This window comes from Hippopotamus amphibius, chromosome 9 (assembly GCF_030028045.1).
Source record: "Hippopotamus amphibius kiboko isolate mHipAmp2 chromosome 9, mHipAmp2.hap2, whole genome shotgun sequence".
NCBI classification, from domain to species: Eukaryota; Metazoa; Chordata; class Mammalia; order Artiodactyla; family Hippopotamidae; genus Hippopotamus; species Hippopotamus amphibius.
In genome coordinates, this window is record NC_080194.1 from 41,635,931 (window position 1) to 41,648,975 (window position 13,045).

At 53.9% G+C, this 13,045-nt stretch overlaps 1 protein-coding gene across 1 annotated transcript; it reads left to right on the forward strand.

The window, feature by feature from the left end:
• On the forward strand, positions 1-12,619 carry RHOG (ras homolog family member G). Its single transcript, XM_057748116.1, has 2 exons — positions 1-481; positions 11,381-12,619. The coding sequence occupies exon 2, from the start codon at positions 11,449-11,451 to the stop codon at positions 12,022-12,024; it is 576 nt and encodes a 191-aa protein (XP_057604099.1). The 5' UTR covers positions 1-481; positions 11,381-11,448; the 3' UTR covers positions 12,025-12,619.
• Positions 12,620-13,045: the final 426 nt, after the last annotated feature.

A 13,045-nucleotide genomic window follows, 5' to 3' on the forward strand; every position in this document is an offset into this window, starting at 1 on the left:
TGCCCCAGCCGGACCCATTCTGGCCAACCCCCAGCCTGGGCCATCGCTCGATCCCTGGGCCTGACTGAAGGCACCAGGCCTAGGGGCGCCTGTTCTCAGCATCTTCCCGCGGGGGCTGCTGGGGGCGAGATACGGGGAGGGGGGACAACAGCCAAGCGCCTAAGCTACGGCCTCTGCCGGGGTGGGGGTGCAAGGAGACTGGGAGGGACTGACCTTAGGAGGCCGGACCTTAAGGATCTCAGAGGGAAAGGGCCGGGGTGGGGGAGTCCAGCGCCCAGCCGGGGCCCAACCGGGTGGGGGCGACCAGAGGTGGGGGGGACCGGCCCACGGACTTCCTCGTCGGGCCCCGCCCCGCCCCCGCGCCCCGCCCCGCCGGCCGGCCCGCCCCCCCCACTTCCTCCGGCCTCCCGCTCTCACTTCCTTCTCGAGCCCGGAGCTGCTGCCGCCGCCCCCAGCTCCCCCGCGGCGGGGAGGGCACCAGGTGAGGCCCGGCGCCGGCCGGCGGGCTGGGGGTCCGGGGGAGGGGAGCCCGGCCCGCCCTGGACTGGACGCGGCCGCGGGCCGGAGGAGTTTGGCTGCGGGAGGCCGCGGCGGGAGGTGCTCGGCTCGCTTCAAGTTGGGCGGGCGCGGCCGGTCGGGCGGGGCGGGGACGGGCCACTGCGAGCCGGCGGCGGCTCGAGGAGGGTGGGTTCCTGAACTCCGGGCGGCGGTACCGGCCCCCGCGAGCCTCGAGGGACGCCTGAGGTCGGAAGGGCTCCCACTCCGAGAGAAAAGCCTCTGAGTGGAAGAGCTCGGAGCTGGGAGATGGGACTCGGAGGTGGGGTGCCCCCAGCAGTTGCGGGGGGCTGTTCCAAAGTGTATTGAGGGGAAGGGGGCCTCTGGGCTAGAGAAGGCGCTCCCTCTGGTTTGGCAGTTGTGACACTGGTGAGGTAGAGAGAGAGGCTGTCTGTTGCCCCTGAAGCCCTAGCCTGCGGAGAAGGAGCTCCTTCCCTGGAAGATCGAGGCTGGTCCAGACCAACGCTCGCAGCCTGCAACCCAAGGGGCTTCTGTGCTCAGGCAGAGGGGGGAGGAGCCCCACCGACCCCAATCCTTCGCTCTTTATGTCTGTTTTTCTGAGGCCCAACCTCTCCATCCCTGGAACGGAGCAACAGGTATTTTAGTGAGCAAACATCCACTGTGCCTAGCTGCCTGGTGCCTGGCTTTGCTCTTTGTGGGGTAAACTGAGGAAGGAGAGGACCTGATCTTGCCCTGTGACTAGAGGTGAAAGGACTCTTATTCAGAGGTACTGATAGTCCTTGAGGAGATGGCATCACTGAGAGCAGAACTGGTTCCAGGAGATGGAGAGAATAGGGCTTCTGGGAGGCAGCAGAGGCTCTAGCCTTAGAAAATGATCAGGAACCATCTCCTGGTCGCCCCCCTCCCCACCCATCATTAGTCCCTGAATTCTGCATGTTCTCATTCTGTCTTCCTCCATTCCTTCTTCAAACTCTACCCACGACGAACCCTCCATCACCCTCTTCTTGCACGCTCTTCAGTCCCTTTCCCCCCAAACACACAGTCATGCCTGGGCCCTGACCTCTCACCTATGCTGCTTCTCTGTCCACCTCTGTCCTTTCCCTGCGGCCTCCCCTCTCCTTTCCTTGCCCAGCTTCTGGCTCCTGCACACATGTCCACCCTCTCGATTCTTCTATCTCCCCTCATTCCTCTGGATCCCTCTCTGTCTCCTTCCCTTTCAGCCACTCATATCCAGCTTTGGAGAGCCTTTTCAGACCTCCCTAGTTCAGAGAGGCAGGCTACCGCCTCCCCTTGATAGAGGTGATGAAAGGGCTGGAAAACTCTGTATATGTGTATGTGCGTGCAAGTGTCTGCATGTCCACAGCTTTATCTTTTGGAGACAAAATAACTGCCCTCAGCCTTGAGAGGGCCCAGAGCAGGGGAAGCCAGCAGAATGAAGGGAACCTGCAGTGGGTGAGGTTGTGGTTAGGTAGGAGGAAGCAGTCTGTAGCAGTCAGGGTATCAGGGTAGAGTAGCACAGGAATAGGACTGGTGAGAGAGACCGTGGGAAATCAGAATCACCCAGACCCTTGGTTGCTTGATCAAGAGGCCAGGCCTGGAGGCTGGGGGGCAGCCTAAGGTCCCTGACTCTAGTGCTTACTGGTTCCAGCACCACCTGTTGGGCAGAATGGGACCAGGTCAGCTAGGTGTGGTGGAAGGAAAGGGAGGAGTAAAGGCAGGATTCTGGAGGGAAGACTATAGCTGGTCTAACTTCAGTCTTAACTGTTTTAGTTACAATTCAAGAAAAAAAGAGGGGTATGAGGCAAAGGTGTCTGCCCCCTCTTTCCTGCTGCCTTCCAGGGCCTGCCCGGGCCAGGTTCCCATGTGCCCTGGACTGCGTCAAGGCTTTGGTGACCAGGAAGCTCTCTGGAGTTCTGCTCACCCCTCTGCCTTTAGGTATCCTAAATACAACCCCCCCTTACCTAGAACCCTATTCCCTCTCTTTCGGAAATTTCTTCCGAGTCTAACTGCAGTCCAGCCTGGCTCTACAAGCTCTTGCTGTCCCCATTCTAGAGCTCCTTCCTCAAGCCTTTGAGATGCATGCTGAGAGATCCTGCTTCTCTTTGTCTCCTCAAGTCTACTCTATTCATTTCTCTCCACTAGAAGAAAAGAGAAGTGGAGGGGAGCAAATGCTACTCTTGTGGAATTCCCAAGCACAGCTAGATTTAAGGACTATCTCTGTTCCCCATTCTGCCCTCTTCCCTTCTCATAGTTGTCCCTCTCCCGTGGATTGTCCCTTCCTCCGCACTCCTGTTTCTTCTACTCTCATTCTGGGAGGCATAGGGGGTTTGGCCCCAGCAGGAAATCCCAGGGACCTATATAAAAATCCCAGCTCAGAGAAGAACATGTATGCAAGGCACTTTCCCAGCATCGGGGCTCAGTAAAAAAAAAACCACCCAAGAGTCCTGACTCCCCGCCTGCCAAACCAGTACTTATTTTAGATAACTGAGCAACCCATAGGACTCTAAGGGTGAAGATAAGATGGATGAGACAGGGGTTCTCCCAGGCAAGATCTGGCCCCACTGGTGGTTTGAGCTAACTGCATGAAATTCACTGCTGGAAAAATATAACCAGGGTGGGAGGAATCTAGGTGCGGAAATATTTGGGGGTGGGGGGTTGGGGAAGGGATGTGAGCCTGCTATAGGAGGCTGCTGTTGAGGTCTTGGCTAAAGAAATATGGTCAGTGTCTTGACATGAACAGAAGTGGCTGATGTGAGATTGTCACAGATCCTGGTTGAGAATCTAGGATATGGAGAGTTGTTTCTGGCAAGGTATTAAGGCAGATGAGGTAGCTGGTGTGAGTTTTTAGGGGGTCATGAGCAGGAAGATTTGAGAGGTTGTAGCTATAGTGAGACAGTTGGGAAGATACTAGAATGAGGGTAGCTCGGCAACTGGGAGGAAGATGGGGGCCCAGACTGAAAACTCCTCCTCCATACACAATGTAGACCCATCAGTGGTGAGGCTTGTAGGGTTCTGTGAGGAGGGAAACCAAAGACGAAGCCTAGGCCGCCTCCCCAGAACAGATCGGTTTTCCTGTCCGGGGTCCAGCTTCCTCTTTCGTCCTCATGTCATGGGGGGAGGGCATCTCCCCAGGAGCTAGAGCCTAGAGGAGGTTCTCCTCCTCTGGGACAGGGTGGCTGTCTGTCCATAATGTCTGTTCTAAATCATGGATGTCCCAGCATGGGCTAGGCATGAGGCCCTGGAAGCAAAATGGGATCAGATGCCAACCTGGCCCCTTTGGCCCATTTCCTGAAGGGATAAACCATGGTGGGGTCATCCTGAATGAGGTCAGAGAGATGGGCCCATTCCCAGGCTGGAGGTCCAGAGACCCAGGTCCTTGTCTTGGATTTGCTCGCAGCCCTCTGTGTAACTCTGGTCAGCTTTGTCTCCTGTGGCTCAGCTTCAGGATTAAGAAGTTGCCTATCGATACCTCCAAAGCGCATACAGAATACTGGTAGCTCAGACTCTCCTTCGCTCAAGAGGCTCCTTATAGCAGCGCCCCCGGCTCTGGGCCCAACCTTAAACAGGTTTAAGTCTGGGACAAGAACTGTGGCCCCTTTCCCCAAAGCACAAGAGAAGAGGGCAGAGAGTGTCAAGGATTTTGCCAAGGGACAGCAATATGGGGGAGTACCTGGTGCCCTGCTCCAGCTCTGCCCCAACTGACAGTGGAAAATAGATGCCGGAGTTTCCTCCCTGATGTTTTTTTCCCTTGTGGAAACCCCCTCAGGTCTGGGGCGGGGCTGAAGGGACTGGGCAGCCCTGGGTCTCTCTGTGGGTATTTTCAGGTGGGGGAGGCAGGATTGGGAGGATGGCACTTCTGTACAGCCTTGTGTGAAATGAGCAAAGGCAAAGGAAGTGCCATTTCATGGGCCTTTCGTGGGGCCCCAGGACTGCTGAGCTGCTGTTAGGCGGGGAGGAGGAAGGGAGGAGGAAGCAAGTGTTCAGCCTTCCTCTGTGCTGCCTGGTGGGGGAGGGGACAGCCTCCTTAGCTCCCCCAGCCAGAGCTGCCCTAGCCCTGGGGCTTAGTGTGTGTGGAGCGCCCAGGTGCTGGGACACCAAGAGAGGAAGGAAGGGAACTGGGACTGAGTGAAAGGGTCCCAGCCTCCCACAGCCCTCCCAGCTATGGCTGTCTTGTTTCCTCCTCTCCAGTCCCTAGTGGGGAAAGTCACCTCACTCCATCTCTTACACTATCTGTGGCGTGCAGGATCCTCTACAGAGTCTGAGGGGTGGAGAATGACAAGAGGTGGAGAATTCTCCAGGATGAATTTTTTTTAAGGCTGGGAACTAGGCTCTCTTGGGTTCTGTCCCTACTGATGGTAGAAGGGGAAGAAAAAGAGAGACTCAGCCCTTGGCCTGGTCCCAGCCCCAGACTGACCTCATGTCTCCCCCAGCTTCCTCCTGCAGCCCAGCTGCAGCCCCTTTGAGCCTCTCCGTACCATTTCTCCTCCACTCCTCCCTTCAAAACAAACAGACAGACTGGCAGAGCTTCTAAAGCTCTTTCCAACACTGCCCATGACCATGACCGTTACCATGACCCTGACCCTGGCTTCATCTTTCACCAGTCCTGGTCTTCAGATATTCTCAATCCTTAGCCTCATCAGGACCACTTTTCCTACCAATCTTCTCATCACCGCTGGGCTAGAGCTATGCCTGGTCCAGCCGTCTCACCCTTCCAGTTAAGGACATGGCAGTCTAGCCAGTGTGTTCATTACCCTAAATTGTACTCCTCAGGGGGAGGAAGTTAGTTACCCTTGTCTGGTGTCTCCTGGGCATGGAGGCTTTTCCTTATTCCCGGAATCAAAGCCTGAATCAATGAGGGAGGAGATGTGTGTCTGTCTGCAGCTTTTGCTCAGCCTTCTGCTGGGCTTCTGCAAGTAAGCAGGACAGATTTCCCTCCACATGAGGTATCCTGTTAGTTCAGCACAGTGAACCATAATAACATTTTTGGGGAAGGTAGCGCAGAAGAAGGGGTGGCTGTGGTGTCCTGGAGAAGCTGGGGAGCAGAGCTGGGCCCTGAAGGGCTGGGAGGCTCTGGGGTGGGGTGGCAGTGGGGGGAAGCAGAATTCCAGGAGGAGGAACTCCCATGTGCAAAGACATGAAAGACAGATTGAGTTCATTCAGCTATTTACTAACAGCCACTGTGTGCTGTGCTCAGCCTGGGGAGACCTTGCCCTTTAGGCCCTCCCAGTCTAGTGACAAGAGATAAGATTCAGATCAGCTTCCACGTGACTAAGATAGAATGCACCTGTGAGAAAAGCAGGGCCCAGACCTTGGATGGGATAAGTCATTGTGACTTGGGTGATATACAAAAGCTCCCCTGGAGGATATGGCAATGGTGCTTGGCTCTGGAGGACCAGTTGGGGGATCCTTTGAGGGAACTGGAGTCTTCTGAGCTGCTGGGTGGGGTGTTGAAGGATGGAAGTGGGGGAGAAATACTGGATTCCCACCGGGACAGTGAATGTGGGAAGAGAATGTAAAGGCTGCTTGTAGAGAGGATCGGGGTGATGTGGCCAGAGCGTAGGATCAGAATACCCAGAGTGATGGATTATAGTTAGAATGAGTTTCGGGCAGGGCTGCAGAAAGGGATCCCCCATGTCAGGGAGGCAGGTTAGAAGGCTGTAGTAAGTTCCCATTGCCTCCACACTCCCCCATCTCTTAGGGCCTATTCCTCCCCTCCCCCACTCCCAGTTGGGACACTTCCCCTGCTATAACGGCCACAGAGATCTGGCAATCAGGAGATCTGGCAATCAGGCAATCCACTGCTTCCTTTCCTTCCCCCGTTCTGGGCCTGCCTGGGCCACACCCCAAGACCAGGCCCCTCTGGGTACAAGCTGGGCTCTGGGGACTATACTCAGACAGGGTGAGCCATGGAGTGTGCTCCCTGCGGGAGCCAGGTCAAGCTGATACTGGGGAGAAAAGATCTGTCTATCCCGGTCAAAGCTCTTGGCTGCCATTTCTGTGCAAAAGATTCAGCACTGCAGTTTTGACCGTGGGGGTGTCAGTCCAGTTCTGGGCTTCTGACCTGTCTGTCCAGATCTCAGTAACAGGAACAGAAGCAAGCAGATTAGATGCCCTATGTTCAGCTATTTTGTGGGGGAGTTGAGAAGCTCAAGCTTCAGTATTGGTCAGGGGAGCACCCACAAGCTAAGGAACTTATGTATGACTACTGGAGAAGGGGTCCCACAGAGCCAAAGAAGGGTTAAAAGTGGCCATACTGTGGAAGTTCAAAGAAAGGAGAATTTAGTAGCCTCATGGAACCATGAGACTTAAGCTAGGCCTTGAATTAGGAAGATTTGAGAGGAAGATTTGGCAGCAGAGAGAACAAGAGTAAAAGTTCAGAGGCCTGAATAATGCTGGCTTGTTTATATAGAACAGTGAAGACCCCTCTGGAGCAGGGAACTCACATTGCAGACTACCTGCTTTGTACATATATATTGTGCATCAATGCACTTCATCCTTATAACAACCTTATAAGGTTGGTACTATTACCTAGCTCATTGTAGCAGAACTAGGATTTTTTTTAATATAAATTTATTTATTTATTTATTTATTTTTTCTTGGCTGTGTTGGGTCTTTATTGCTGCACACAGGCTTTTTCTACTTGTGGCGAGCAGGGGCTACTCTTCATTGGGGTGTGTGGGCTCCTCATTGTGGTGGTTTCTCTTCTTGCGGAGCACAGGCTCTAGGCACGTGGGCTTCAGTAGTTGCGGCACATGGGCTCAATATTTGTGGCGCACAGGCTTGGTTGCTCCGTGACATGTGGTATCTTCCTGGGGCAGGGATCGAACCCGTGTCCCCTGCACTGGCAGGCAGATTCTTAACCATTGTGCCACCTTGGAAGTGCCCAGAACTAGCGTTTAAGCCCAGGTCTATCTGACTCCAAAACCCCTGCCAGAATATGAAGAACTCTGTATGCCGAGATGAGGGACCAGGCGTGATCTGAATTGACCTGGGAATAGAAAGCCAGAACAAGTCATTGTAATGTGGTTAATACTATACCTATCTGCAAACATTTATTTATTTACTAAACAAAAGTTGTTTAAAAAAAAGAAAAAGGGACCTAGTGAATACGTCACAGTCGATCCCCAACCCCAGGCAGGCCACTCTCCTTGTTTGGCCTCCTGCAGCACTGACTGTCCTTTTTTTCCTACATGGCACAGGCTAGACCCTACCTTTTAGCATGTTCCCTCCTTAAATGAGATTTGGGAACTCATTTGACCCAGTTCAGGCTATTGGATTCCAGAGAAAACAGTTGTCCTAGGAGAGAGGATAAGGGTCTGAACTAGACCTGCATAGGGAGAATTGGGCTGCCTGCCGCCTCTCAGACACCTGCATGCTCACCGATTCCTGCCTCTGGGTGTGAAAGGCTTTGTTCTTGCCACCTCCTCTGTGTACCCTACTTCCCAGTTTATAAAGCACATTCACCCCCATGCCCGGGATCCTCACTTCTGCGCTTTGAGACAGGGAGGGCGAGTTTTATGACGCCTGTTGTACAGATGAAGACACTGAGGTTCCAGGAAGGGAAGTGACTTACTTGCTTAAGGTCACAAAATCAGCTGCTGAGGGGTAACTTGGAGGCTGTGTGACACACTGAGGAAAAGATAGGACTTTGAATTGCAAAACTGGGGTCTTTGTTAAAAAAACTGGCATCTGTGTTAGCTCCCGTTCTTACTAGCTGTGTGACATTGGGTTATTTTAACTGCTGTGGGTTTGTTTCCTCATCTGTAGATAGAAAGATAGGAATAGTACCAGTGAGTTGTTATAAGGATCAAAAAAACCCGTAATATGATCTGTACTGTGATCTATTAAAGGTTGTACCAAGGGCTTTTACTCAAGGGGCAGAGTCAGCAGGTGAACCCAGGAGGTCAGATTCAGGTTTCTGGTGCTCTTGGCCCTATGCTATACTGCCTCTGCCCTGCTTGTTTCTGGACACTACCTAACTCGTGATCCTTTTCCGGTGTCAGTCCCTGTTCCCGTGCCAGCCCGGAAGCTTCCCTCTCCCTCCTGGCTCCTTTGAGGGCTGATTTACTGATTGCTGATTGATAACCCCTCCCTAGAAAGCTGCCTGGAGCCAGCTGTACTTCTAGTCTCTTGGGCCTTGTGACTGTCAGCCAGAGTTCCCTCCTTGCCTTCCTGTCTGGGCCAGCCCAGTGCTGGGCTTGAGGGGGAAGAGTTCCCAGTCACACTGCCATGCCCACTCCCCTGCTTTGTGTGAAACTGAGGATTTACAGGCCTAGGAGTTCTGCTTTCAAGGTGCTGGGGTGTCCTAGAAAATCCAGTGGACACGAGTAATGGCACCAACACCCCCCACTCCAAGATGCTGTCTCTTCTCCAAAGAAGAAGAAGACACAGAATCCTGAGATGAACGTGCCCTGACTTGCCCTCATGTGCCTAGGTCTTAGGTGTTTGCTGACTGACTCAGCCCTCCCACCCCCATCCCTCGTTCCTGGGGGCCTTTCCTATCCCCATCATCCTATCCCCTGCTCCCAGATTCCTTAATGTCTCATCTCATCTACTTAGTACCCTTGCACAGGCTTTTTTCTCTCCAGTTCATGGATTGGGAAACTGAGTCCCAGAGAGGGTAAGTGCTTCATGCTTGGTTACAGCAGAGCAGAGCTGGGGCTAGGACTTAGGTTAGTTCTCTTGACTTCCAGTCCCAAATTCTCTACTGTCCTAGAGAGTCCTTACCCTCTTTCTTCCTGGACCTATACCCCGAGGCCCTCTCTCTTCTCTCCTGAGGTTGAACACACATACTTTTTCGTGCAAATAAGATGAAAATATTTTTAATGTGAACCAGAGAGGCAACCTCATATAATGAACTCATTTCCCTCCCAGCTGGTCCCAGGGAAGCTGGGGCCTGGGCGGGAGCTGAAACCAAGCCCTGGATCCTGTGCAGGTGCCACACCACTGGAGTTCCTTTTCCACTTCCCAGTGGTGGATTCCCCTTCCTCCTCTCAATTTGACTTTTGAGGCTTTGGAACCAGTGGTTGAGAGGTCAGGCTGTGGGGTAAAGGGTTATAAGACCAGGGTGCAGTCTTGCTGTGTATAAAGTGAAATGGAGAAAGTGGGCCAGTGGTGATGGTGCTTGGGTGGAGTCTGCGATACTTAAGAGATCTGGGCGTGTCTGAAACAGGGCTGTCCCCTCCCAAGGAGCAGAGGCCTGGTTGTGAGCAAGCGGCAGGGAAAGGAAGTCACATACTAGCCAGAAAAAGTCCCCCATGGCTGAGAGGAAGTAGCCAATTAGAGGAGGACCCTTGTCACAGCAGTATAAATAATCACAGGGTTTCCGGAAGCTCTGTTCTGTTCCAGAACCCAGAAGAGCAGTTCCTCACCGCAAGGTCCCGTGAGCTGCAGAGGTGACCAGGGTGAGGGCTAGAGCTAGGACTCCTCTCAAACTCACCGCACCGATACTTACAGCAGCTTATTTATTTGGCACTTCCTGTGTGCCACGCCTCATGGCAAACACTTTCTGCACATTAGCTCATTTCATACTCTGACTAACTCTAACCCAACAGGCAAGATTATCCCCATCTTACAGAAGAGAACATTTGAGGCTCAGGAAACTTAAATATGTTGCCAGAGATCATACATGATTAGCTGGTGGAGCTGTGATTAGAATCCTTGACCAGTCTGATTCCAGCATGTGTTCTCAGTGATAGTGCTTTAATGACACTGTGTTCTCTACCCAAGAGTCTGGAAGCCCTCAGGTTCTCCAGAGGCACAGGCCATGGTCTCAGGAAAGGGACAGAAGATTAAGGGGAAAATCAAGTTTTTGTCTTGCTCTTCTATTCCTCCGTCTTGGCTGGGCTTGGAGGATGTGCCTCACCCCACCCCGAGAGAAGATGCAGACATCTGGGGGCCACAGCCTCTGCCTCATTCATCGTTACACACCCAGATCCCAGAGCAAATCCCAGCACTGGCTCCATCTCCAGTGTTCTCCTACACTGGGTTGCCAGCCTGGGTATGTGTGGCCAGATAGGATTTCCCATGCTTCCAAGAATGATGGCGTAAGCTCTCCCTCCTTTTCCCCATCCCCAGGGCACCCTGGATTGAGACAGGGCAGCTGTCTAGAGAATTGTGCCCCCTACTTAGCAGGTTTCTCATTGCACCTTTTGGTTTGCACTCAGTAGCCAGGTTTGGAGTTGAAGCGTCAGTGCACTAGGTGGGGTGGGCCCTGAGTTGGGAGAGGCTCCACCCATGGCTACATCTCAGAGTGACCTGGGACAGCTAGCTGCCCTGTGCTGGAAGCCCGCTCCAGTGTATGGTGGGAGGGGTCCATATCTGATAGAGGATCTGATAGATCCCTGCACACGTGTACCCTCCTTTTGTGTCTAACTTCCTGGAGGAAAAATAAAAGTAGGTAATACTTATTGAATGCTTATTATGACCAGGCACTGTTCTAAATGCCTTATATGAGTTAACTTACGTAATCCTCACAACAACCCGATGAAGTAGGTATTATTTTATCCCCATTTTACAGATTAGAAAAATGAGGCATAGAGAGAGAGGTTAAGTAATTTGTCCAGGGTCATACAGCTAGGAGATAGCAGAGCCAGATTTTGACCTTAGTCTGGCATCAGAACGTATGTGCTTCACATAATATATTACACATTAGTGCCAGCCTCCTTATCCTTGAGCATCTTTGCTTGGTTTCAGGGCCTCTCTCCCGTTTTGTGTCTGTCTCTCTGAGGTCTGTCTTGATGGGCTTGCAGGATGGTGTCAGGTTGAGAGAACTGGAGCTGGTTTCCCTCTGTATGCCCCCATCCTTTCTTCCCAGTGGATAGAGGCCTCCCTAACCAAGCGTATCCCTCTTATCTCTCCATAGGTCAGTGCATCCATAGGGGCCCAGAAGGGGAAGGAGGCATAGCCTCCCCCGCAGCAGCTGCACCCACCATGCAGAGCATCAAGTGTGTGGTGGTGGGCGATGGGGCTGTGGGCAAGACGTGCCTGCTCATCTGCTACACAACCAACGCCTTCCCCAAGGAGTACATCCCCACAGTGTTCGACAATTATAGCGCCCAGAGTGCAGTTGACGGGCGCACGGTGAACCTGAACCTGTGGGACACAGCGGGCCAGGAGGAGTACGACCGCCTCCGCACACTCTCCTACCCTCAGACCAACGTGTTTGTCATCTGTTTCTCCATTGCCAGCCCGCCCTCCTATGAGAATGTGCGGCACAAGTGGCATCCCGAGGTATGCCACCACTGCCCTGATGTGCCCATCCTCCTGGTGGGCACCAAGAAGGACCTGAGAGCCCAGCCTGACACCCTGCGGCGCCTGAAGGAGCAGGGCCAGGCACCCATCACACCGCAGCAGGGCCAGGCGCTGGCCAAGCAGATCCACGCTGTGCGCTACCTCGAGTGCTCAGCCCTGCAGCAGGACGGCGTCAAAGAAGTGTTTGCTGAGGCTGTCCGGGCCGTGCTCAACCCCACGCCTGTCAAGCGTGGGCGGTCCTGCGTCCTCTTGTGACCCTGGCACTCAGCTTGGAGGCTGCCCCTGCTCCCCCACCAGTTGTGCCTTTGTGCCTTGGCGCCTTGTCTGCCCCCAGCTGTGCCTTAAGGACTAATTCTGGCACCCCTTGCCAAGGGGGCTCCCCAAATGCCTTTTTATCCTTAAGGAGGCCCACAGGGAAACGGGGTCTGGGCCTTGCCCCACTCTGCTTGGGAACACCAGGTAGTCTCGAGAGCTCACCCAGGCCAAGGTCGGACCCCTCCCCAAGAAGCCAGCCCAGTGCCTCCTGCCCACTTTCCCCTACTGACCAATTGATCCAGCTTTCCACACAGATGTTGCTGCCTATTGTGGTGCCTTCTCTCAGGTTAGGAGCTCTCAGCCATCCCTAACCGCTCCCTCGCTGCTCCTCAAACTGCTGCCCCCTCAAGATGCTCTCTCCCTTCCCCGGAGAAGGAGCCTCAGAATCCTAAGAAGATGAATGTGCCCTAATCTACCCCCCTGTGCCCAGGCCTTATGCATCCGCTGACTGACTCAGCCCCACCCCCACCCCCTCCAGGCTCCTGGGGGCCCCTCCTACCCCCATCCGCATCAATAAAACCTCCTGTCTCCAGTGGCCCTGGCTCCTCCCTGTGTGCTGGGCATTGGGGGTTGGGCAGGGGCTGGGCATGGGCTGGGGCTCCCCAGAGACTGGGAGCCTTTTGTTTCCTGCAAGAGGGGACAGGGGACAATAGACTTCATTGTGGTCCCCCCACCCCCCAATTTCCCTAACAAAGCTCTGGGCTCCCTTGGAGGGGCCAGTCTTGTTCTGGGGCCCAGCCACAGATTCTGTGGTAGACTGGGATGCAAAGCATGAGGGAAACCTTCCTGATCTAGGGCTCAGAAAGGGAGAGGTTGAGAGCCATCGGCCTGCAGGTAAGTGCTCTCACAGTCATGCATCTGAGAGCTGTCCCCTTACACCCTCAAGGGGACAAATCTTTACTGACAGAGTTGGGGCTGGAAATCAGGCCTTTCCTTCAACCCAAGACGCTCCCAGGTATCC

Bases quoted from the DNA above. Each gene is read 5' to 3' on its own strand.
- RHOG (XM_057748116.1), top strand. From the start codon at position 11,449: ATGCAGAGCATCAAGTGTGTGGTGGTGGGCGATGGGGCTGTGGGCAAG.